At 53.8% G+C, this 16,951-nt stretch overlaps 1 protein-coding gene across 2 annotated transcripts; it reads right to left on the reverse strand.

The window, feature by feature from the left end:
* Positions 1-1,909: 1,909 nt before the first annotated feature.
* Ift27 (intraflagellar transport 27) lies at positions 1,910-16,584 on the reverse strand. Of its 2 annotated transcripts, none has more exons than XM_031348407.1 (7): positions 16,248-16,584; positions 10,448-10,527; positions 9,616-9,675; positions 8,551-8,592; positions 7,033-7,150; positions 5,908-6,017; positions 1,910-2,159 (listed from the first exon to the last, which is right to left on the reverse strand). In XM_031348407.1, exons 1-7 carry the CDS (start codon positions 16,279-16,281, stop codon positions 2,061-2,063), a joined length of 543 nt encoding a protein of 180 aa, XP_031204267.1. In that variant the 5' UTR covers positions 16,282-16,584; the 3' UTR covers positions 1,910-2,060. The 2 variants fall into 2 exon arrangements, with proteins under 2 accessions (XP_031204267.1, XP_031204258.1); XM_031348398.1 differs by having other exon boundaries at positions 8,555-8,614.
* Positions 16,585-16,951: the final 367 nt, after the last annotated feature.

The following is a 16,951-nucleotide window of genomic DNA, read 5'->3' on the forward strand; positions in this document are numbered from 1 at the left end:
AGGGGAGAAAAGCATGAACATGCTCTTTCTCTCACTGGGGTGCCATGGAAGGAGTGACACACTCCCCAAGGTCCCATCTCCGTCTGGTTTGGTCTGCAGTAGTCTCTGTACATTTGGCACATCTGTGCCCCTTGATGCAGCCACGACCCTTTCAGCTATCGTCTGATCAGTGCCCCGCCCCCCAAGCCCTTTTCCAGGTAGGAAGCAGCTTTTGCCCAGTGCCACATGGTTCGAACATGGCTCCTTTCCACATGTTCCCATCAGAGCTCTCTGCAAGGTCCCTGGTGCTCTGGGAAGCAGGCACCTCCTCATGAGTCCCCAGCGGAGCAACCCAACTGCAGGGACACTTCCTAGGCTCCTACAAGGGCACCGGCACCCAGTCTGCAGTTGTCACCAGCTCTGCAAGCCTGGATGGAGGCCAGGGAGGAGCCTAGTGCCAGTACCTTTTCTTGGCGGTGCCCCTTGCTGCAGGGTCCTTGGGGGACTCCCTTCACTAGCTTCTGAGGGTGAAGAGAGGTGACATATTTTAATTCCACTTTAGCCACCTTGATCACACTGAAGGGTCAAGTTGGGAGAAGAGGGGTCAGAGGTGGCTGAAGGCAGCCACAAAGACAAGTGACCTTTTCAACATGTGCTTTCTGTAGCACAGGGGCTCTGAAGAGATTCAAGGGTCCCAGGAACCAGTTTTAGGGTGATGGCAAATGCTTCCTGTTCTCTTGGCTGTACACTGAGGACTTTCTGTAGCCTGGCATTGCTGGTGTCTAGACATGTGCCTGGCCTACAATCAACCCTCAGCTGTGGTTTACTGAAGTTGCCAGCCTTTGGTGGCCATAGTCAGTCATGGCTAAGGAGTCATGGCTCGAGGGAGGGAGATGAGAGGGCTGGGGTGTCCTCACATTCATACCAGAATGCCCTGCACTCAGTTGTCTTTCCTTCCTGTGACCTTGGCACCAAGTCTGACCTTCCCCCCTCTGCAGGCAGCATGGCTTCCACAGCTCCTGCCAAGCTCAGGGGGAGGAAGGAGGGGAACCAGGAGCTGCTGGCTCTGGTGTTGAGCATTCTGGCTCTGCTGCCCCTTGGCTGAGCTTGATTTTCTCCTTCCAGCTTGTCATTTGTAAAAGTGGGATATTAACAGACTCCATGCTGTAAAGGACAAAATCGGTGGATGCATGTAATGTGCTTAGCTCATGTAGAGACATGGTGGGTCACCAGCAGTAGCCAGAGCCATTCCGTCATGGTCATTATCACAGGGACACACCAGGGGCGGGACACCCTTAGCTAGTGCTGTTGACATGACATACTCTCCCATAGGATAGAAGTCTGGGGACAGGAGGTGACAAAGCCCTGTGAGCCAGAGGTCACAGAGGAAGCAGGGGTCTCTGGGCAAGACTGAGATTCCCAGGAGGCCTCGGGTACCAGCCTGCAGCCACAGCCCTGGTGTAGACAGGCTTTCACTGGGGAGCAAAAGAGTTAAATGGTATTTCAGGACTAATCGGGCAGCAGTGATGGCACAGAAAGCCGTCTAGCTCAATGCAGAGGGAGACACAGCCACCCAGCTCTTGGGTGGAGAGGTAGCCCTTACAGGAAGAGGTCAGCTCTTGGCTGTGAGTGAACTTCTCATCAGTGCCCATGCTGAGCAGTGGGCACCCAGAGAAGCAGGCAGGAGTCCCTGTTTTCCCAGGGGCAGTAGCCCCCCCAAGGAAGAGTGATATCTCCAGACAGGGGTGTTTCCAAGTACTGGGGCTACGGAAGCTTACCGTTACTTCCAAACCAGCCTGGGGTTTGCCCTCTGTACTGAAGGCCTACAGGGACACAAAGGGCAGAAACAGGAGTTTGGGGTACTCTGTGATCAGCCAGGGAGGCTTCAGAACAGGCACAGCCCCCAACTAAGAACAGAAGCCGTTGAGGGTCTCCGTTTCTCCTCATTTTATTGAAAGCTGTGATGATATTGAGAAGTACCAGGCAATCCCATCTTCTGTCTCCTGCCAAGATGATGGTCTGCTGGGCTCTCGGCAGCCCAGCCCAGAGCGGCCAGCCCTGCGGGACAGTCCACTGTCCCCTCACACCAGGGTATGGAATATGTCCACCTTCTCCCGGTACAGCTGGTAGAATTGCTTGGCCAGACAGTGGAATGGGGCCTCGTAATTATCCACCTCCTTCTGTAAGAGGTGAGAGAGGTGTGAGAGTTTAGTCTGGGGAAGCAGGTGCCTGTCAGAGGCTTCCCTCTCACTATAGTCAAGGCTGACTTTGGATTTCTAATCCTCCTGCTTCTACCTCTGGAATTCTGGGATTACAAGTATGTACCATGGTATTGGTGATCAAACTCAAGAGTGCCCTGCATGTTAGACAAGCACTTTACCACCTGAGGCACATCCCTAGCTGCCACCACCACCACCACCACCACCACCACCATCACCATCATCATCACCACCATCACCATCACCATCATCATCACCACCACCACCACCACCACCACCATCATCATCATCATCATCATCATCACCACCACCACCACCAGCACCACCAGTACCATCTTACCATCATCACCACTATCATCATTCTAAGATAGGTTCTTGCTATGCAGCCCAGGCTAGCCTGGAATTCTTAACCTTCCCATCTCGGTCTCCCAAGCGGTAGGATAACAGGTACACACCACCATATGGCCTGGGCATTTTAAAGAACGAAGTGGCAGACAGAACCTACTACCACACTGCAGATGGGAGCTGCAGCTAAGAGCCTACAAGGGCCTGTCTGAAAGCTTTTCAGCGGCTGGCAAAGGCGCAGCCCGGATAAGAGGCACTGAAGTGTCCCTGATAGAGCGGGAGGAATATCCCAGAAGTCAGTGTGGCCACACTTTACGGAGGAGTGGATGAAGCCAAGAGGGTGGAGTGGCCCAGCTGGACTGAGTACCCTGACCCCAGGCAGGTGACTGTTTTATGGCATGGCTGTAAAAAGGACAGAAGTGCACCAGGCCTGGGGGAGAAAGCTGCCTGGACCCCACAGTAGAGGAGAAGTGCAGTCGGGTGAGTTGCTGAACCGGCCAGTGCCGAGGGCATGCTGCAGAAGGTGGAGAGGGCCCAGCACATGCTGGGCAAGGTGGGCCGTCTGCGGCCCAGTGAGTGCCAGTGCACACGAGCCTCCTTAGTCACCAGTCAGGGGGAGTCGCTGAACAGGGCGCAGTGCTGAGTGTGCTGAGCAAGGTGGACAGTTTGCTGTCGACTGAGCGCCTGCGCGAGGCTCCACACGGGCACTCGAGCCTCTCACTTCTGCTTGTGTGGCTGTCATGTCGAGGCCAGTCAATGTCACTGAACGGCTTCCCTCCCCCTCCCAACCAAAGTGTCCTCAAGCACCGAGTGGAGGGAAGAAGGCGGTGAGACCCCGTGGGAGGGTTTTTAGACAGAGTCAAAGGCTCTCCAAAGCACTAGCTGGGAGAACCCATCATAAAGCGTAAGGAATTCAGTGCCCAGGAGCCTCGACAGACGCCATGGAGAGCCTGGAAATAGATGGAAATTGAACCATTTTCCAACCGCATTAAGGGGGCCGCCAGCGACAGAAGCCCTTTTATCCGATGACTAATTACCATCTTGTGCACAGTTTGGACACTGACAGAGCAGGCTGCCGGGAAACGACGTCTGGAGGAGGCTCAGACTAGCTAGCTCTTGGTTTGACCTAGAATTCTGTCGCCCAGAGCTCCCGAGCAGGTCCGCTGAGGGGTCAAGGGTTCAAACTCCTGGAAGACCTGACTTTCCAGGTGGACAGGGTTACATTCTGGTCTTGGTGCTATTTCTCCTTAGCTGTGCAACGAGGGAGAGACGCACGGCCTCTCTGAGTCCGTCTGCTAACTGAACAACAGAGACAGGAGTAGCTGCCTTGTCTGAATGCTGCGAAGCTGGAAACAATCTTCGCAACACCAATCAAGCAGCAGGCCCTCGGCTGCCTGGGAGGGGCCGTCTCCTCACGGAGACGAGGACTTGGCCTTGCTCTTGAACTTTATATACATCATCCCACCTCAGTGAGAAACAGTGGATTTTAATTTGGGTTTTGAGAATCCTTTAAACTTTGTTCAAAGGAATCCTTTTTGACTTTGTTGTGGGGTGGGGGCTGGAGATGCCAAGACGTGGAGAGATGTTTGAGAGGCAAAGGGCCATGGAGATCTCTCCCCGAGGCTGCTGCACATTGGAAGAAGGGAGGAGGGGATGGATGGGCTTGGCAGCATCTCAAACCACGTTGGGTTATGTTCTCTTTTTAATTACGACTTTCTTAACCGAGCCGCCAGTGGTGCCCCTGTTAGCAGCAACTCAAGGGGGACTAGTTAACTCGCACAGTTAATACGGAGCGCTCAACCGCAGCCTCTTCAAGCAGAATTTATGCGCATCCTTCCTGACACCTGAGCAGGAGCTGACCAGCAGTAGCTTTGGGTGACTGGCGGATGATGTGTTGGGGTGGATTTTAATTTCTAGGAAATATGAGGTATTGGGGGAGGGGTGTGTGTGACTGAAGAAGGCAGAGGAGGGAGGGGATGGGGAGCTATTTTGCTAGAGCTGTAGGCATACAGCTTGCTGTTTGCTCAAAGGTGTGCGGCTCGGCACAGCCAGGAGTCCTGTGTAGTAGGAGCTCTCTCATTTGAACTAATCCAGCATTGTGATAATCGGACTCAAGACAGGGGTGACGTCCGTCTACCTCTGTACCAGCCACTGGTTCTGGGGTTTAGTAAGGGGTAACAGTAAAAACCCTATAATAAGGGATCTGTTTTAAAACACTGGCATGGTGAGTGCTTACTGGGCTCTAGACTTTGCGCTATGTGTTTTTCATTCCTGTGCTTGATGAGCCCTGAAGGGCAGCGTCCTATCCCTTACCTACAGGTAAAGAGGCTCCACAATGCACACTCCAAGCCCAGGGTCCCAGAGGCAGTTCAGCTTCTTGCCCTGGGAAGGCAGAACGCTTACTAATGCCCTGGAAGCTAATGCCTTGTCTGGGGAAGTGTGCCAATGGGGGACACTACAGATGCCCACATCCACACAGCAACCGACTGCTGGCTCAGGTCAGGCTGCCCGGTAGGCATGGCAGAGCCTGCAGCTGGAGGAGGTGACACCCAGGGGATGTACTTCTCCCACTGGCTTTCTTGGAAAGCCATGTAGTTGGGTCTAGAGACCCTAAAGTGAGACTGCATGTGACATAGCCACTGCAGGCCTAACAGGACTCTCTGGCAATGTTCCTGCATGAGGGCCATGGCTGTTTATGAGACAGTGGCATCTAGGCCACCCTCATGCCTGTGGGGGGTGCACAGGGCAGGGACCTGACTACTGTGACCAGAATCATGTGGCTGGAAGCCACAACTTTCAAGCAAGGTTCCAGATGTAAGAAGGCATTTCACTGTGCTACACAGCCCTGATGGCAGCTGCCCATCATTCTGAGTCTCCCACAGAAAGATGGCTCCTCTGGGTATGAGGGAAGGTGGAGGTCCCGGGACTGGGTGTACCCTGGTCATGTGGGCCTGAGGCTACTCATTTTATTTTCACTTCAATGCTGAATTTGGAATTGGGGGCCAATTCCTATCTCATAGAACTACCCAGTAGGCTCTGCTGAAACAGTGCATGACCTTCTGCAGCTCCCGGAATTCAAGGGTCAGGGAAATGGAACGCCTCCTCCCCCCCCATACTTCGAAGTCTTCCCAAGAGAGATGTGCACAGCTTTGCCCAGGGTAGGCTGTCTGCCCTGCTTCACAGTGCCGTATAGAGGACGCTCATGACATACACTGAGAGACCCTGGGCAGAATGCGAGCATCGGCAGGTTCTAACTTAGATTTTGCATCTGGTGGCAGAACCACTTGAAGCATCCCAGGTCTCGATCAAACCTCCAGCACAGAGCCCCCACCCACCCAGTGGCTCAGAGGGTGGGGGTACTCACCACAGATGTCTCAAAGAAATCCAGGCCTTGACTCAGTGCCCATGCCTGGGCCTGAGCAGAATCCACTGTCTGTCGGCCAGCCAGGTCTGTTTTAGTTCCCACTAAGACACCTACTCAAAAGAAACGACCACGGTATTAAGTTTTGAGGTGGCAGGGTGGGAGGTTGGTGGCAGAGGGGAGGGTGTGTGACAAATCAAGTGACAGAAGCTGCCCACTTGAGGTGGTATGTGCCAGCAGGGAAGGTCTCCTCAAGGGCCACAGAAGACAGACTGGCTTTGCTGGGCACATGCGGCTCAACTCAGAGCCATCACATGGCTTCAAAATATATCTATATTCCTCACCTCCTTAGGGCTGGAAGCGCCAGGCAAGCCTGGATCAAGTTTAGAAGAGCATTTGTGCTAATTCTCAGCTCATGGAACCAACATCGGACGTGGTCATTAATGCTAATCTCGGGCCTGGGCTCGGAGTCAGGGACTCAGGTAATTGAGCTCCGTTCCCAGCTGCCTCGGCTGCGCTAATTTCTCAGCCCGTCTCTGGAGGCCGCTTTCCCTGGCCTCTAATGAGGAGAATTTGTTGATCTCACACAGGGATGAGAAAGAAACTGATTTAAAGCGCGCAGGAGTGGCAACCGGGATGGAATGTAACTCGTGCCCTGCGTACTGGGGAAAATGAGGGATTCTTCCCTGGAGTTAGATTTCTGGAAACATCCATTCGGAACACAGCGCCTTCCTTCTTATTATCTCAGCCCTCCCAGCTCTGCCTGGTGGGTGGCATCGTCTCCCCACCCCCAGGCTCCGGGGACATTTTCAACACCATTTAGAGGCTCAGCAAGAAGAACACTGACTGCTCTTCCAGAGGTCCTGAGTTCAAATCCCAGCAACCACATGGTGGCTCACAACCATCCCTAACAAGACCTGATTTCCTTCTCTGAAGACAGCTACAGTGTACTTGCATATAATAAATAAAATATTAAAAAAATTAAAAAAAAAAAGAACACCGGGGTCAGAGAGACAGGGAGGGATTCAGGCTCCTGTTCTATTCCCACAGTGGCTTGCACAGTGACCCCAGGCCCTTGAGTTGAAGGACGGAGGCGGAGTTGGAGAAAGGCCCATCTACAGTGGATACCTGGGAGGGAGATACCGGAAGTCTGAGACCGGACCTTCTCCAGCCACTTGGTACAGTTGATGAAGGACTGCTCGTTGGTCACATCATAGACGAGACACAGGACATTGGGATTCTCCCACTAGAAGACAGAAGCCCGTTTCAAGGATGTGACAGGGACTCTTGGCTGGGGACAGTGGGTAGGGGGGAGAAAACGGGCTTTCGGGGAGGCAGGTAAGGGAGAGATGTGAGCTGAGAAATGGTCCCACCCACACGTGGCCGAAGGTTGCCACAGATGAAGGGAGGCCAGGGGCAGTGGCACTCATGAGGGACAAGCAAGGAAGAGAGGAGCTTGAACCTGGGTTGGGGGAATTCTGGGAATTCCTACCCAGAAGATGGCAGTGGCTGTCAGGCACCCCTCGCCTGGAGCTGCCTGGGATTCACTGGGATGCCCCAGTCAGTGAGGCTGCCTGCCTGGCAGAGTCTCACTTAGTAGCAGGAGCAAACAGCTCAGAGAGGATGTGGACTGGCCGCATGTCACAGGCTCCAGGGGCAGCCAGGCTGGGCAGGGCAGGGCCGCTCAGAAGCCAGCCCTCTCTTGTCTGTCTTGGTTCTACTAACCCACGCACCGCACAGTTCTTTCGGGAGCCCATTACCACGAGGCTATGGTGTTCTCCCAAACTACAGGCTGCAAAGGACGCACCTTCCTCTGCTGTCTAGTCCCCGGATCTTCTTCATAAGGGTGGGCTTTTCAAAAACTTGGAGACGCTTTGGCTTCTTGTATGGTGTTGCCAGCAACCTAACGCATACAACACTAACACCTGGCGGGAGCTCTGTCACCCAGTGAAGAGCAGGGATTCCAGGCTGAGGGCTGTTGGCCTAGAGGTGTATGTGTGTGGGGGTGTGTGTGGGAGTGTGTGTGGGGGCACTCTGAGTCCCTAAAGGTCCTGCCCCCTGCCCATGATGAGGTCACCAGATGCCCCTGCCTAGGCTGTGAACCCTCCCTCTGATGCACAGGCTTTGGGTGCTATTGCCAGGACCAGTAGGCCCTGTTTTGTCTGGGATATCAGTGACCTTGTGGGGCCTGCAGGGTCCTATGTTCTAGTCTCCTTAGAAGGCCAGCCCAGCAGAATAAGCCCAGTGCTATATATGATCCTTCTTGGTGTGGTAGAAAGGGCAGAGCCTCACTTCTGGCCCTAGGCCTCCTTAGAGGGGAAGGGATCAGTGGTCCTGTCCTGGGGGTCTGGGGAGGGCTGAAAGACCCTCCAAAAGGGCTACTAAAAACAGTAGGCTTGGGGGGGTCAGTTACAAGGGACCAGCTTCGTGGCTCCTGGCACATTCTGCAGCTGGGGCTGACCATGATGGGTAAGGAAGAATATTTATATTTTCCATGTGGCTCAAAGCCCCCGTAGGAGGGATGCCCCTTAGAGGATTCTGCCTGGCCACCTCTGACCCTCCCAGGGCATCCCCATGGGGAGCACCACAGAGACCAGGGGTTGGGCAGAAGTGGGTGGTGAAGAAAAAAAAAAATCAACACATTACTTGCCAACTTATCCAGCATTTCAGAGAACAGCTCCTTGCCGGCTGAGTCAAAAATGAAAAGTTCCTGGGATCAGAAAAGCTCATGTCAGAATCGACCTCCTGGGGGGCGGGGGGGAGGTCAGGGCGAGGTTTTCCACTCAGCTTCCTGTACAGGAGGTTTGTGTGGAGACGGAGTGCGCATGCCCATGGCTGCCTTCACACGTGGGCTACCTCCTCCGAGGCCCCAGAGAGACGGCGAGAACAGTCCAGAGTGCCCGGGAGGCAGGAGTATGGCTTCCTTCCACCTGGTGTGACCTGGGTGGCAGGTGGCTCACCTTTCCCAACCTCAAGCACAAAAATCACGGGGGTAGGCTGACTGCCCACCTGGCACGATAGGATGCTAAGCAGGCTGGCAAGTGTCCTGGTGTCCAAAAGGCCACTCTGTGCTTTGTTAACCAAATGGACTCTCAGATCAGCTAACAGTTCTTGATAAAGGAGGTCACTGAGGCCTGAGGAAGGTGCTTAAAGTAGGACAGCCTGTCACTGCTCTGAGGCAGTGAACATGTGCTCTGTACACAGAGTCCCGAGCCTTCCTGGCCCTGGTGGAGACCCTCCCAGATGCTGCTGCGTGCTCGAAACCCCCTCAGAGATCCCTGAGCCATATCCTGGTGCCCACCTCCTGCCTGGTGGGCAGCACTGCCTGCTCCATGGTCTAGCCCTGTACATGTACAGTGTGGTTCCTGTCGCAGCCTTTCCCGTGGCACCAGGGGGCTTCTGTGCCTTTCTTTTTGCTCAGAGATCTCCTTAAGCATCCGATGAATGCAACAGTCCCTGTCTCCCTGGGAGTAGCCAGACTAACGTGACATAAATGACACCAGTCTCCTCCAACAGCTGTGGGAGTCTTTAAAGGGATCTGATTAAGAACGCAGATAAAAGATAGCAAGGTCTTTTTGGTGAGGCCTGCATCCCAATCCCTCCCCCGTACCCTAGGCCCTCTCTCAAAGGTTCCCTGTATCCTTGTTCCATGACTCCACCCCACAGGAGCAGTCCCAAGTGCCCTGGCTTCAGGGCAAGGGTACCACTCACCACACTGTCATTTGTGTCAGGGACTGGCACTGTCTTCACCACCAAATCCACTCCGGTTGTCTGCAGGGGACACCAAGATCACAGGCCTTAGAGGGCCCCACACTGGGGCAATCAGAATGAGGCGAGTCACCATCTCCTCGAAGGAGGTGTTCCCAGCCAAGCAGAAGTCAGAGGCCGCGAGGGCCTCCCTACTCCCTGTAGTGAGAGTTTTGGTTTCTTTAAAAATACAGATATGTTATGTTCATATTTTTTTTCTGTTTTAATTCCAGGTGTGGGATATGGGACTGCTTCAGTCTGTCCACAGCAGCTGACTATGATTTGCCTCATGCTTTGGCGGGGTGCGATGTTTACATTTGGAATTCTGGGGACTATTCTGAGGGTATAAAAATGCCACAGTCTGAGAGAGGAGGCTGGTGCTCCCTCTGCTTCTGCTTGGTGATATCCTGACAAAGGTCTTTCTTCTCCAAGGCATTCGATGCCCCAATCAACAGGAAGTAGTCTAACGATATCGACTCACCCTTTCCCCTCTAACCTTCCTTCTCTCCTGTTTAGTGTTGGGGGCTTGGATAAGGGATACGGGTGGAGAAGGGCGGTAGGGAAAAGAATCCAATAAAGTAGCCAAAATTGTGGTTACAACTCCCTGCCCTCCACAGCTTCCGGCAACCCTGTGCTATCCAGCCAGTGGAGGCTGCATCTCCATGTGGCCATTTCCTCATCTCTTCTCAGGCCTCTTAGGGCATTGTCTAGGGATCTTGCCAAGTCACTCTCTCATGGTTAACTGCCATGTTTCATTACATAGTGGCCAGGTGGGGACTCTTCAGCCCCAGCTCACCAGAGTGTAGTTCTTCTGGAAATGGGTCCCGTCGCTGCGGAACATCTGCACCAGGGCCGTCTTGCCTACGGCTGGGTCTCCTGGGGCCAGAGCAGAAGAGAAAGTCATTGCTTGGATCCCATCAGGCATGAGAACCTCCTCCTGCTCTAGTGTGCTTGCCTCAAAATCAGAAACTTGGCTCAGTTTTCAGAGCGAATGTCTGCAGCTCCCGTGGGAAGCAGAGGGGAGACCCGGCTTTAAAGCTTCTCTAGGCCGGAGTATGTTTCTATAAACCCATAGCCTCATCAACTAGAAGAATGACCTAGAAGGTAACGGTAACAGGAGTGAAGGAGGACTCCTGAGCCCTGGCAACAGAAGTTACGTTCTTCCACCAAGGCACGCCCTGTGGGGAAACCTGTCACTTTCAAACTCCAATTTACTCTAGAGTCTGGCCTGCAAAAGGGGTGAGCAGCAACCTGTGACCCCACCTGGCTGAGCCACTGCCTGTTCCCTCATCTGTACTGGCTGTAAGGAAGTCAAGAGGCTGCGCTCACTGTGAGAAATCTCATTTTCAAGTGATAGACTCCATCTTGACCTTCTAGGTGAACACTGAGCTGCCAGACTTAGGCATGTGCATGCGCGCACGTGCGCGCAACCCCCCCACCCCCCATCTTCGGTCATTTCCAATGTTCTCTTTGCCTGGCTAGGCCTTTCTTTCTTTTTGTTCAATAAACAGTTCCAGGACCCCACACATCAGAAACAAAGTTTCCTGTCAGTTTTCAGACCCAGATCAGATCTGAATCTTTTCCAAAACAGGAGGGAGTGGTTTCATATAGGGTTCACCCAAGGTTGTCATGGGGACAGCTCAGGGTGCCTTGCACCTGACTTCTGCGATGTGGTTGCTTTACATATTCTGGTATCTTTCCAGCCGTGAGAGCAGGATGCTGATTCTCACTCCATGCCAGGTGTTACAGGACACCTGCTTTCTGTGACCATGGCGACGATGACCACCACCATCACCACCTCCTCTGCCGCCAACACCCATTCCGTGTTTCTTTATTCCCAGCATTTGGAGCAATCGCTGTCTTCATTCTGCTTCTTAGCAGTACCCCCTGCCTGACCTCTCCAGTCTGCCGTTCCGGACACAGACGTTCTTGACTTTTTCCACCTGCAATCTTCCTGCATGAGACAATTACACGAGCCCTGCTGTGGTGTCTTTTCGAGGGCATAGTGAGCCATTCAGGACTTGGTTTCCTGCTGGTGCTTCTTAGAAGGGAACGGGCATGGGCCACGCTCTCCTCACAAGCTCTTCACTCTCATTCTATCCCTCCCGTGCTGTGACCCCCACTGAGGTCACAGGTGAAGCCAGCCAGGCTCACAGAAGCTAGGGAACGATCTGAGATTTTAATTCCACCTTGCTTCACCAGGCTGGTCTGCCTGACCACTTTCAGGCTCTTTTCACTTTGGCCTCTCAGGGTCTGTGGGTCCCACCTGCCCCAGGGCATATGGCCCAACATTTCCTTCTCCACGCTTGCCTTGATGACCACCCCCCCCCTCCAGAATGGGAGGCAAGTCATCGCCATCCTGACACCCATTCTGTTCCTAAACCTGGGAGGAAATTGGCTTTTTCTCCCTGGGAGATTCCCCACAGATTGGCTTTGGTTAATTCTGTGAATCTTTCTGCTGACTGCCAGTCACCAAGGCTGGCAGCGGGACTCCTGTGTGGGCTGTGAGGAGGGATCTGAGCATGGAGAGACGGGGAGAAACTGATAAACACACTCTAGGAGCAACAGGATGACAAGCGGAAAGCCAAACAGCACAGCTGAGAAGCAGATCATCCAAGGGAGCAGGGGAAACCTCGAGAGCCTGTGAGCTCATGTGGTTGCTGGGTGCAGGGGTTTCCCCGGGGCCGCGGCTGGGGCTGGAAGACCTGACTGCCTTGGGAAGGCACCATGCGAGGTTACTCATGACCTCTTAACTAACTGCCAAGTCCGGTGTCCACTCCTGGGCTCTCACTAGTGAACTCTCTAAATGGGGTGGTAGCCTGCAGCAATCCCCAAATGCCCTCCCCCCCACACCCCCCACACCTCTCCCCCCATCGCGTGGTTGTGTGGAGACCCTGCACAGGCTCTATTTTGTTGCCACTGCCTGCTCCTCTGTCCCTCACATGTTCATCCTCTTCAGTTTTCCGAAGGTGGGCGCTGCTGGGGTCTGTCCTTCAGGCTCCTATCCTGGCTCTTCTGCTTCAGCTAGCCCCCTGCCCCATCTTAGTTTGGGCCTCACGCAAAGTGAGGAGAGGGCTCTGCTATAGCTACAGCCACAGCCCTGGCTTCTCTCATTCTCCTTCCCAAGCTGGCTGTGTTTCCAGCCCTTGTAGGGGCTTCCACTGTCTTCTGTAGTTTAGCCACGCCTTGGCCAAGGCTCACCACAGACTTGAGTGATTTCTCCATCTCTTTCTGCTCATCATGCTGTGATGGACCCGACATCTCGCTGTCCGAGGATGCTGTGGGTGTGGTCAGTACCTCCTCTCCATCCTGCTGCCTTCTCTCCAGTCCTTCTGGTTCTGGGCTATCTCCAAGCCTATGCTTTGGGCACTTGCCCCACTCACTATCCAAAGCTGCCCCAGGAGCTCATACATCATCTGCAGACCTGGGAGCTCCCTCTTTAGGCTTCTCTCTGCCCAGCCCTGGAGGCGGTGATCTCCCCACCTGACTACCCCAGTTCCCCTACATGACAGTCACTAATGTAGAGTGTAGTCGTGAACACAGAAATGGACTGAGTTGCACCTGGCTCTGGAGCTGAGCTGAGTTGCCTGCCAGAAGAAAACAGGTCCTGGTAGCAATGTGGCCCTAGTGTGACTGAACTGAGTGCTGTCCCAGCTAGGGATTGCCCCTCCCCAGAATCCTGCACCTAGCTCAGTGGCCTCCTTCTGCACCACTGCTCTGTGTCTCTGCTCCTGAAGGCTGACTCCGGTTTCTCACAGTCAGGAACTGATTCTGTCATTAACTTTCCCTGACTCCAAAGGCCAGCTCAGCCTCACCAGAGAGACAGTCACAGAAGAATGGCCGTGAGTCCTCTCATTCACCTGCAGCATGCATCCATAGCTCATCCAACATCAACTCCTATTTGACCACTCCAACTGTCTCCAGCTGTCCCTTATAGAAAATCTAGATAGGTATGCTTGTTCTCCCCACCCCCACCCCCTTTTCCAATCCAAGTCTGAATCCTGTCTTTTCTTTCTGGGAAAAACTCAACTGGCTTCCTATGTGGCCTCTGACGTCACTTGTCCTTCTGCTGTCTTCATTAGGGCAACTATCATATCAGGTCCATATGATTGGATAGGGTGCTACGGCTACACTCCAGGGGAGCATCCCTAGACAGATGGGCAACCCCAAAAGGCCAGGCTCCAGTGCCACACTAGCTGTGCCAATGAAGGCCTCTGTGCTCTGTGCCCACTTTGCTACATCTGTAAGCGAGGCTAACAGCTTCTGTGAAGGACCCGCTTCCAAGAGTTGGCAGAGTTAATGAATCAGTGTGCCCGTGTCTGATGCGCTGCCGCCGGTGCTGTTGGTTCAATAAATGAAACACAGTTGCCTGTCAACTGTGCCCTCTCTCTCCACCTCAAGCCACAGAAGCGGCAGCTGTTTCTGAGGCACTCGGCAAAGTCTGACGTGTGAAGGGCCCATGATTTACACTTGCACATCTGGGCTCTTTCTGGTGGGGGCGCTGGGCCGACTGCAGCATGCATGGTGACTCAACATAGTAGACGTTCAATAAACATCTGCTGAGTGACTATACGTGTGGATTATGTGAGAGAACACGTGGGCCTATGGGGGGTGGTGAGAAGAAAAAGCTTGGGGAAGGGTGTGTGTGTGTATGTGTGTGTGTGTGTGTGTATGTGTGTGTGTGTGTGTGTGTGTGTGTGTGTGCAAGGGAGGCGTGGAGATTAAGAATCTGAATGTAGTTCCATTGGGGGCTGCTTGTCCCTAGAGGCTCCCAAGGAAAACACCCTGGAGGCCTTAACCAGAAGCTGTAGACTGAGGACCAGGCTGGAGTGGAGGCCAGGAGCCGCTAATGACTCTGGTTGGGGCTGGAATCATGTGACTGGCACAGTGCCACGAGGACTGGGGTCAAGCACACCACCTGGGTCTGGACCCAGGGTCTGAATCACACACAGCTCTGCTATGTGAGCAAGAATAAGTGTCTTCATTGCTCTGGGTCTTGCTCGCCTCATCTTATATGAGGACTGACTGGTGGCTGTGAGCATTTGGCCAGGAGACTGTGAGGGTGAGACACGCAGCCAGCACAGCAAGTCTAAGGAGAGGGGCTCACCACACGAGCTCCTCGAGAGCTAACTAGCTAAGGAAGAGCTAGCTGAGAACAGCAGGCAGAACCGCCCACTTAAAACGAAATTTAACTTAAAAAAAAAAAATAAATGTCCCCAACTTACCCATGCAGAAGCTGAACACTGTCCAAAGCAACAGAGCTGGGCAAGGACTGGCTGCTCCTGTTACACCACACTGCCTCCCCTGGTGCCCTGAGAACTACACTCTCCACAGAGCCAGGCTTCCTTCTGCTGCACTGGGTCTGAGTGACAACTGTCACTAATCTCTCTGCATGATGCTTTCGTTTTCAAATTAGAAAAGTCATTTTGGGTACTGTTCCCCCTCACCCACCCTATTCCTACTCGGATAAAGATCAAAAGATACCCCTGTTGCTAATCTTTTGATTACAAAGAAGAATGATGGAAGAGACAAGTCTCTGGGCATGCCGGTAAGAAGTGATCTAGCTTAGGTTAAGGTGAGAAGGCCCGCCCCCTAAGGTGAGTGGCCCCGGTCTATGGGTGGGAAGGCCCGCCCCCTAAGGTGAGTGGCACTGGTCTACAGGCTGGAGCCCCTGACTGAATGAAAGGGAGAAAGAAAGCTGAGGGCCAGGGCTCATGCTCCATTTCCTGACTGTTGATGCAACGTGGCCAGCCTGCCTCCCAGTCTTGCTACCATGCCTTCCTCACCACGATGGACAGTCCTCTGGACCCGTCAGCACAATAAACTCCCTACTTCCTGTCCAGTACGTTGTCACAAGAAGAAAGGTAGCCAACACTTCTAACTTACAAGCAGAAGTCAGGCGGATCTGGGAATGGGGTGTACGACCTCCACTGGGGGCTCACCCATGGCAATACCACTTAGTGCCCCAGTCACATCAGGAACCTGTGTGTGCTGTGGCAGGGGGTTAAATGAAATACTCCCAAATGACACTGGCATGCAGTGTCGACTCGGTAGACTGGCTCAAGGCAAGCCCACTGGTGTGAGCACCACGGACTCACTCTGTATAGATCTGTATAATATTCACCCACACCCTGGGCATTGTGCAGGCTATTTCCATATCAGTCAACAATAGATAAGCTTCTTACTTCCAGAGAATCTCAAAGTTTACGCTCTCAGCTGCGCCACACCGTAACCCACCCCACCCCATCTTCCTGACATCAGAGGGAGTGGGACCAGCAACGCTGACCCCTGACTCTGGGGTACAGTTCATGCTTATACTGAAATATTTGATCAAGTTTGTAAGTCTACCTAGTGAAGGTAGTCTCAAAATATTGGAGGGAGACCGGGACACAGTTGCATCTGCAAATGTTCCCTAGAGGAGGGTAAATGTCGTGTCGTGATCTCCAACCCCCGCGCGCCTTCTAGAATCTGCTCTGTTGGTCACTACAGCCCTTCTTAAGGGAGACAGACAGTGGACGCGATCGGGAACCAAAACTGCCTGAGTTAGGACGGCTCGGGCTCTGGGAACAACGCGTTCAAGCACATTTAGCACTCACCTGCCAGGATGCATTTGGCGGCTAGCTTCACCATAGTAACCAGGTACTAGCAGAGACGCGGGGAGGGGGCCTGAAAGGGGGTTGGGATTTGGGGAAGCTGACCCCAGGGCCTGAGGCCGTGATGGAGGGATGGATAGTGGTCCCGGTGCTAGGGTTGCGTAGACAGAGGGCTCCAGGCTCCAGGCAGCCTGCAAAGGTGGGGCGGAGCAGAAACCGTTCCAAGCCCAGCCTTGGACCCGGCCGAAGGAGAGTTGGGACTCAACACTAGTCCTATGGTCCCAAGAGTCGCGCCAAACAGGCTCCTGGCAACCATCATCAACCCGCCTCCTCCCTCCATATTGTCCTTTGATTGGTTGCTATCAAAAGCTCGGAGGCTCCAGACACCCAATAGAAGAAGGAGGCGGGGAAACCCGTCTCTCTTCGTGGAACAAAGCGGAGAGGTTTCTGCTCTTTAACTGCTCTCAGTTTGGCCAATGGCTTTAGACGATGTCAATCACCGCTGGACTCCGCCTAGCGCCTTTGGAGAAGCAGCCCAACCAGGATGCAGCCGGAGGCGGGGATTAAAGCGGCTTTCTTATTGGCCAGAGCATGGCTTGAACCATCGCGAAGAGTTCGGGATTCGCGCGTCTTCCTGGGAATGGGTTCGCCCACCACAGGGCGGGGCGACGCCGCTGCAATGGCGCCTGTGCAATAAAGGAACCTGC

This window comes from Mastomys coucha, unplaced genomic scaffold (assembly GCF_008632895.1).
Source record: "Mastomys coucha isolate ucsf_1 unplaced genomic scaffold, UCSF_Mcou_1 pScaffold11, whole genome shotgun sequence".
NCBI lineage: Eukaryota > Metazoa > Chordata > Mammalia > Rodentia > Muridae > Mastomys > Mastomys coucha.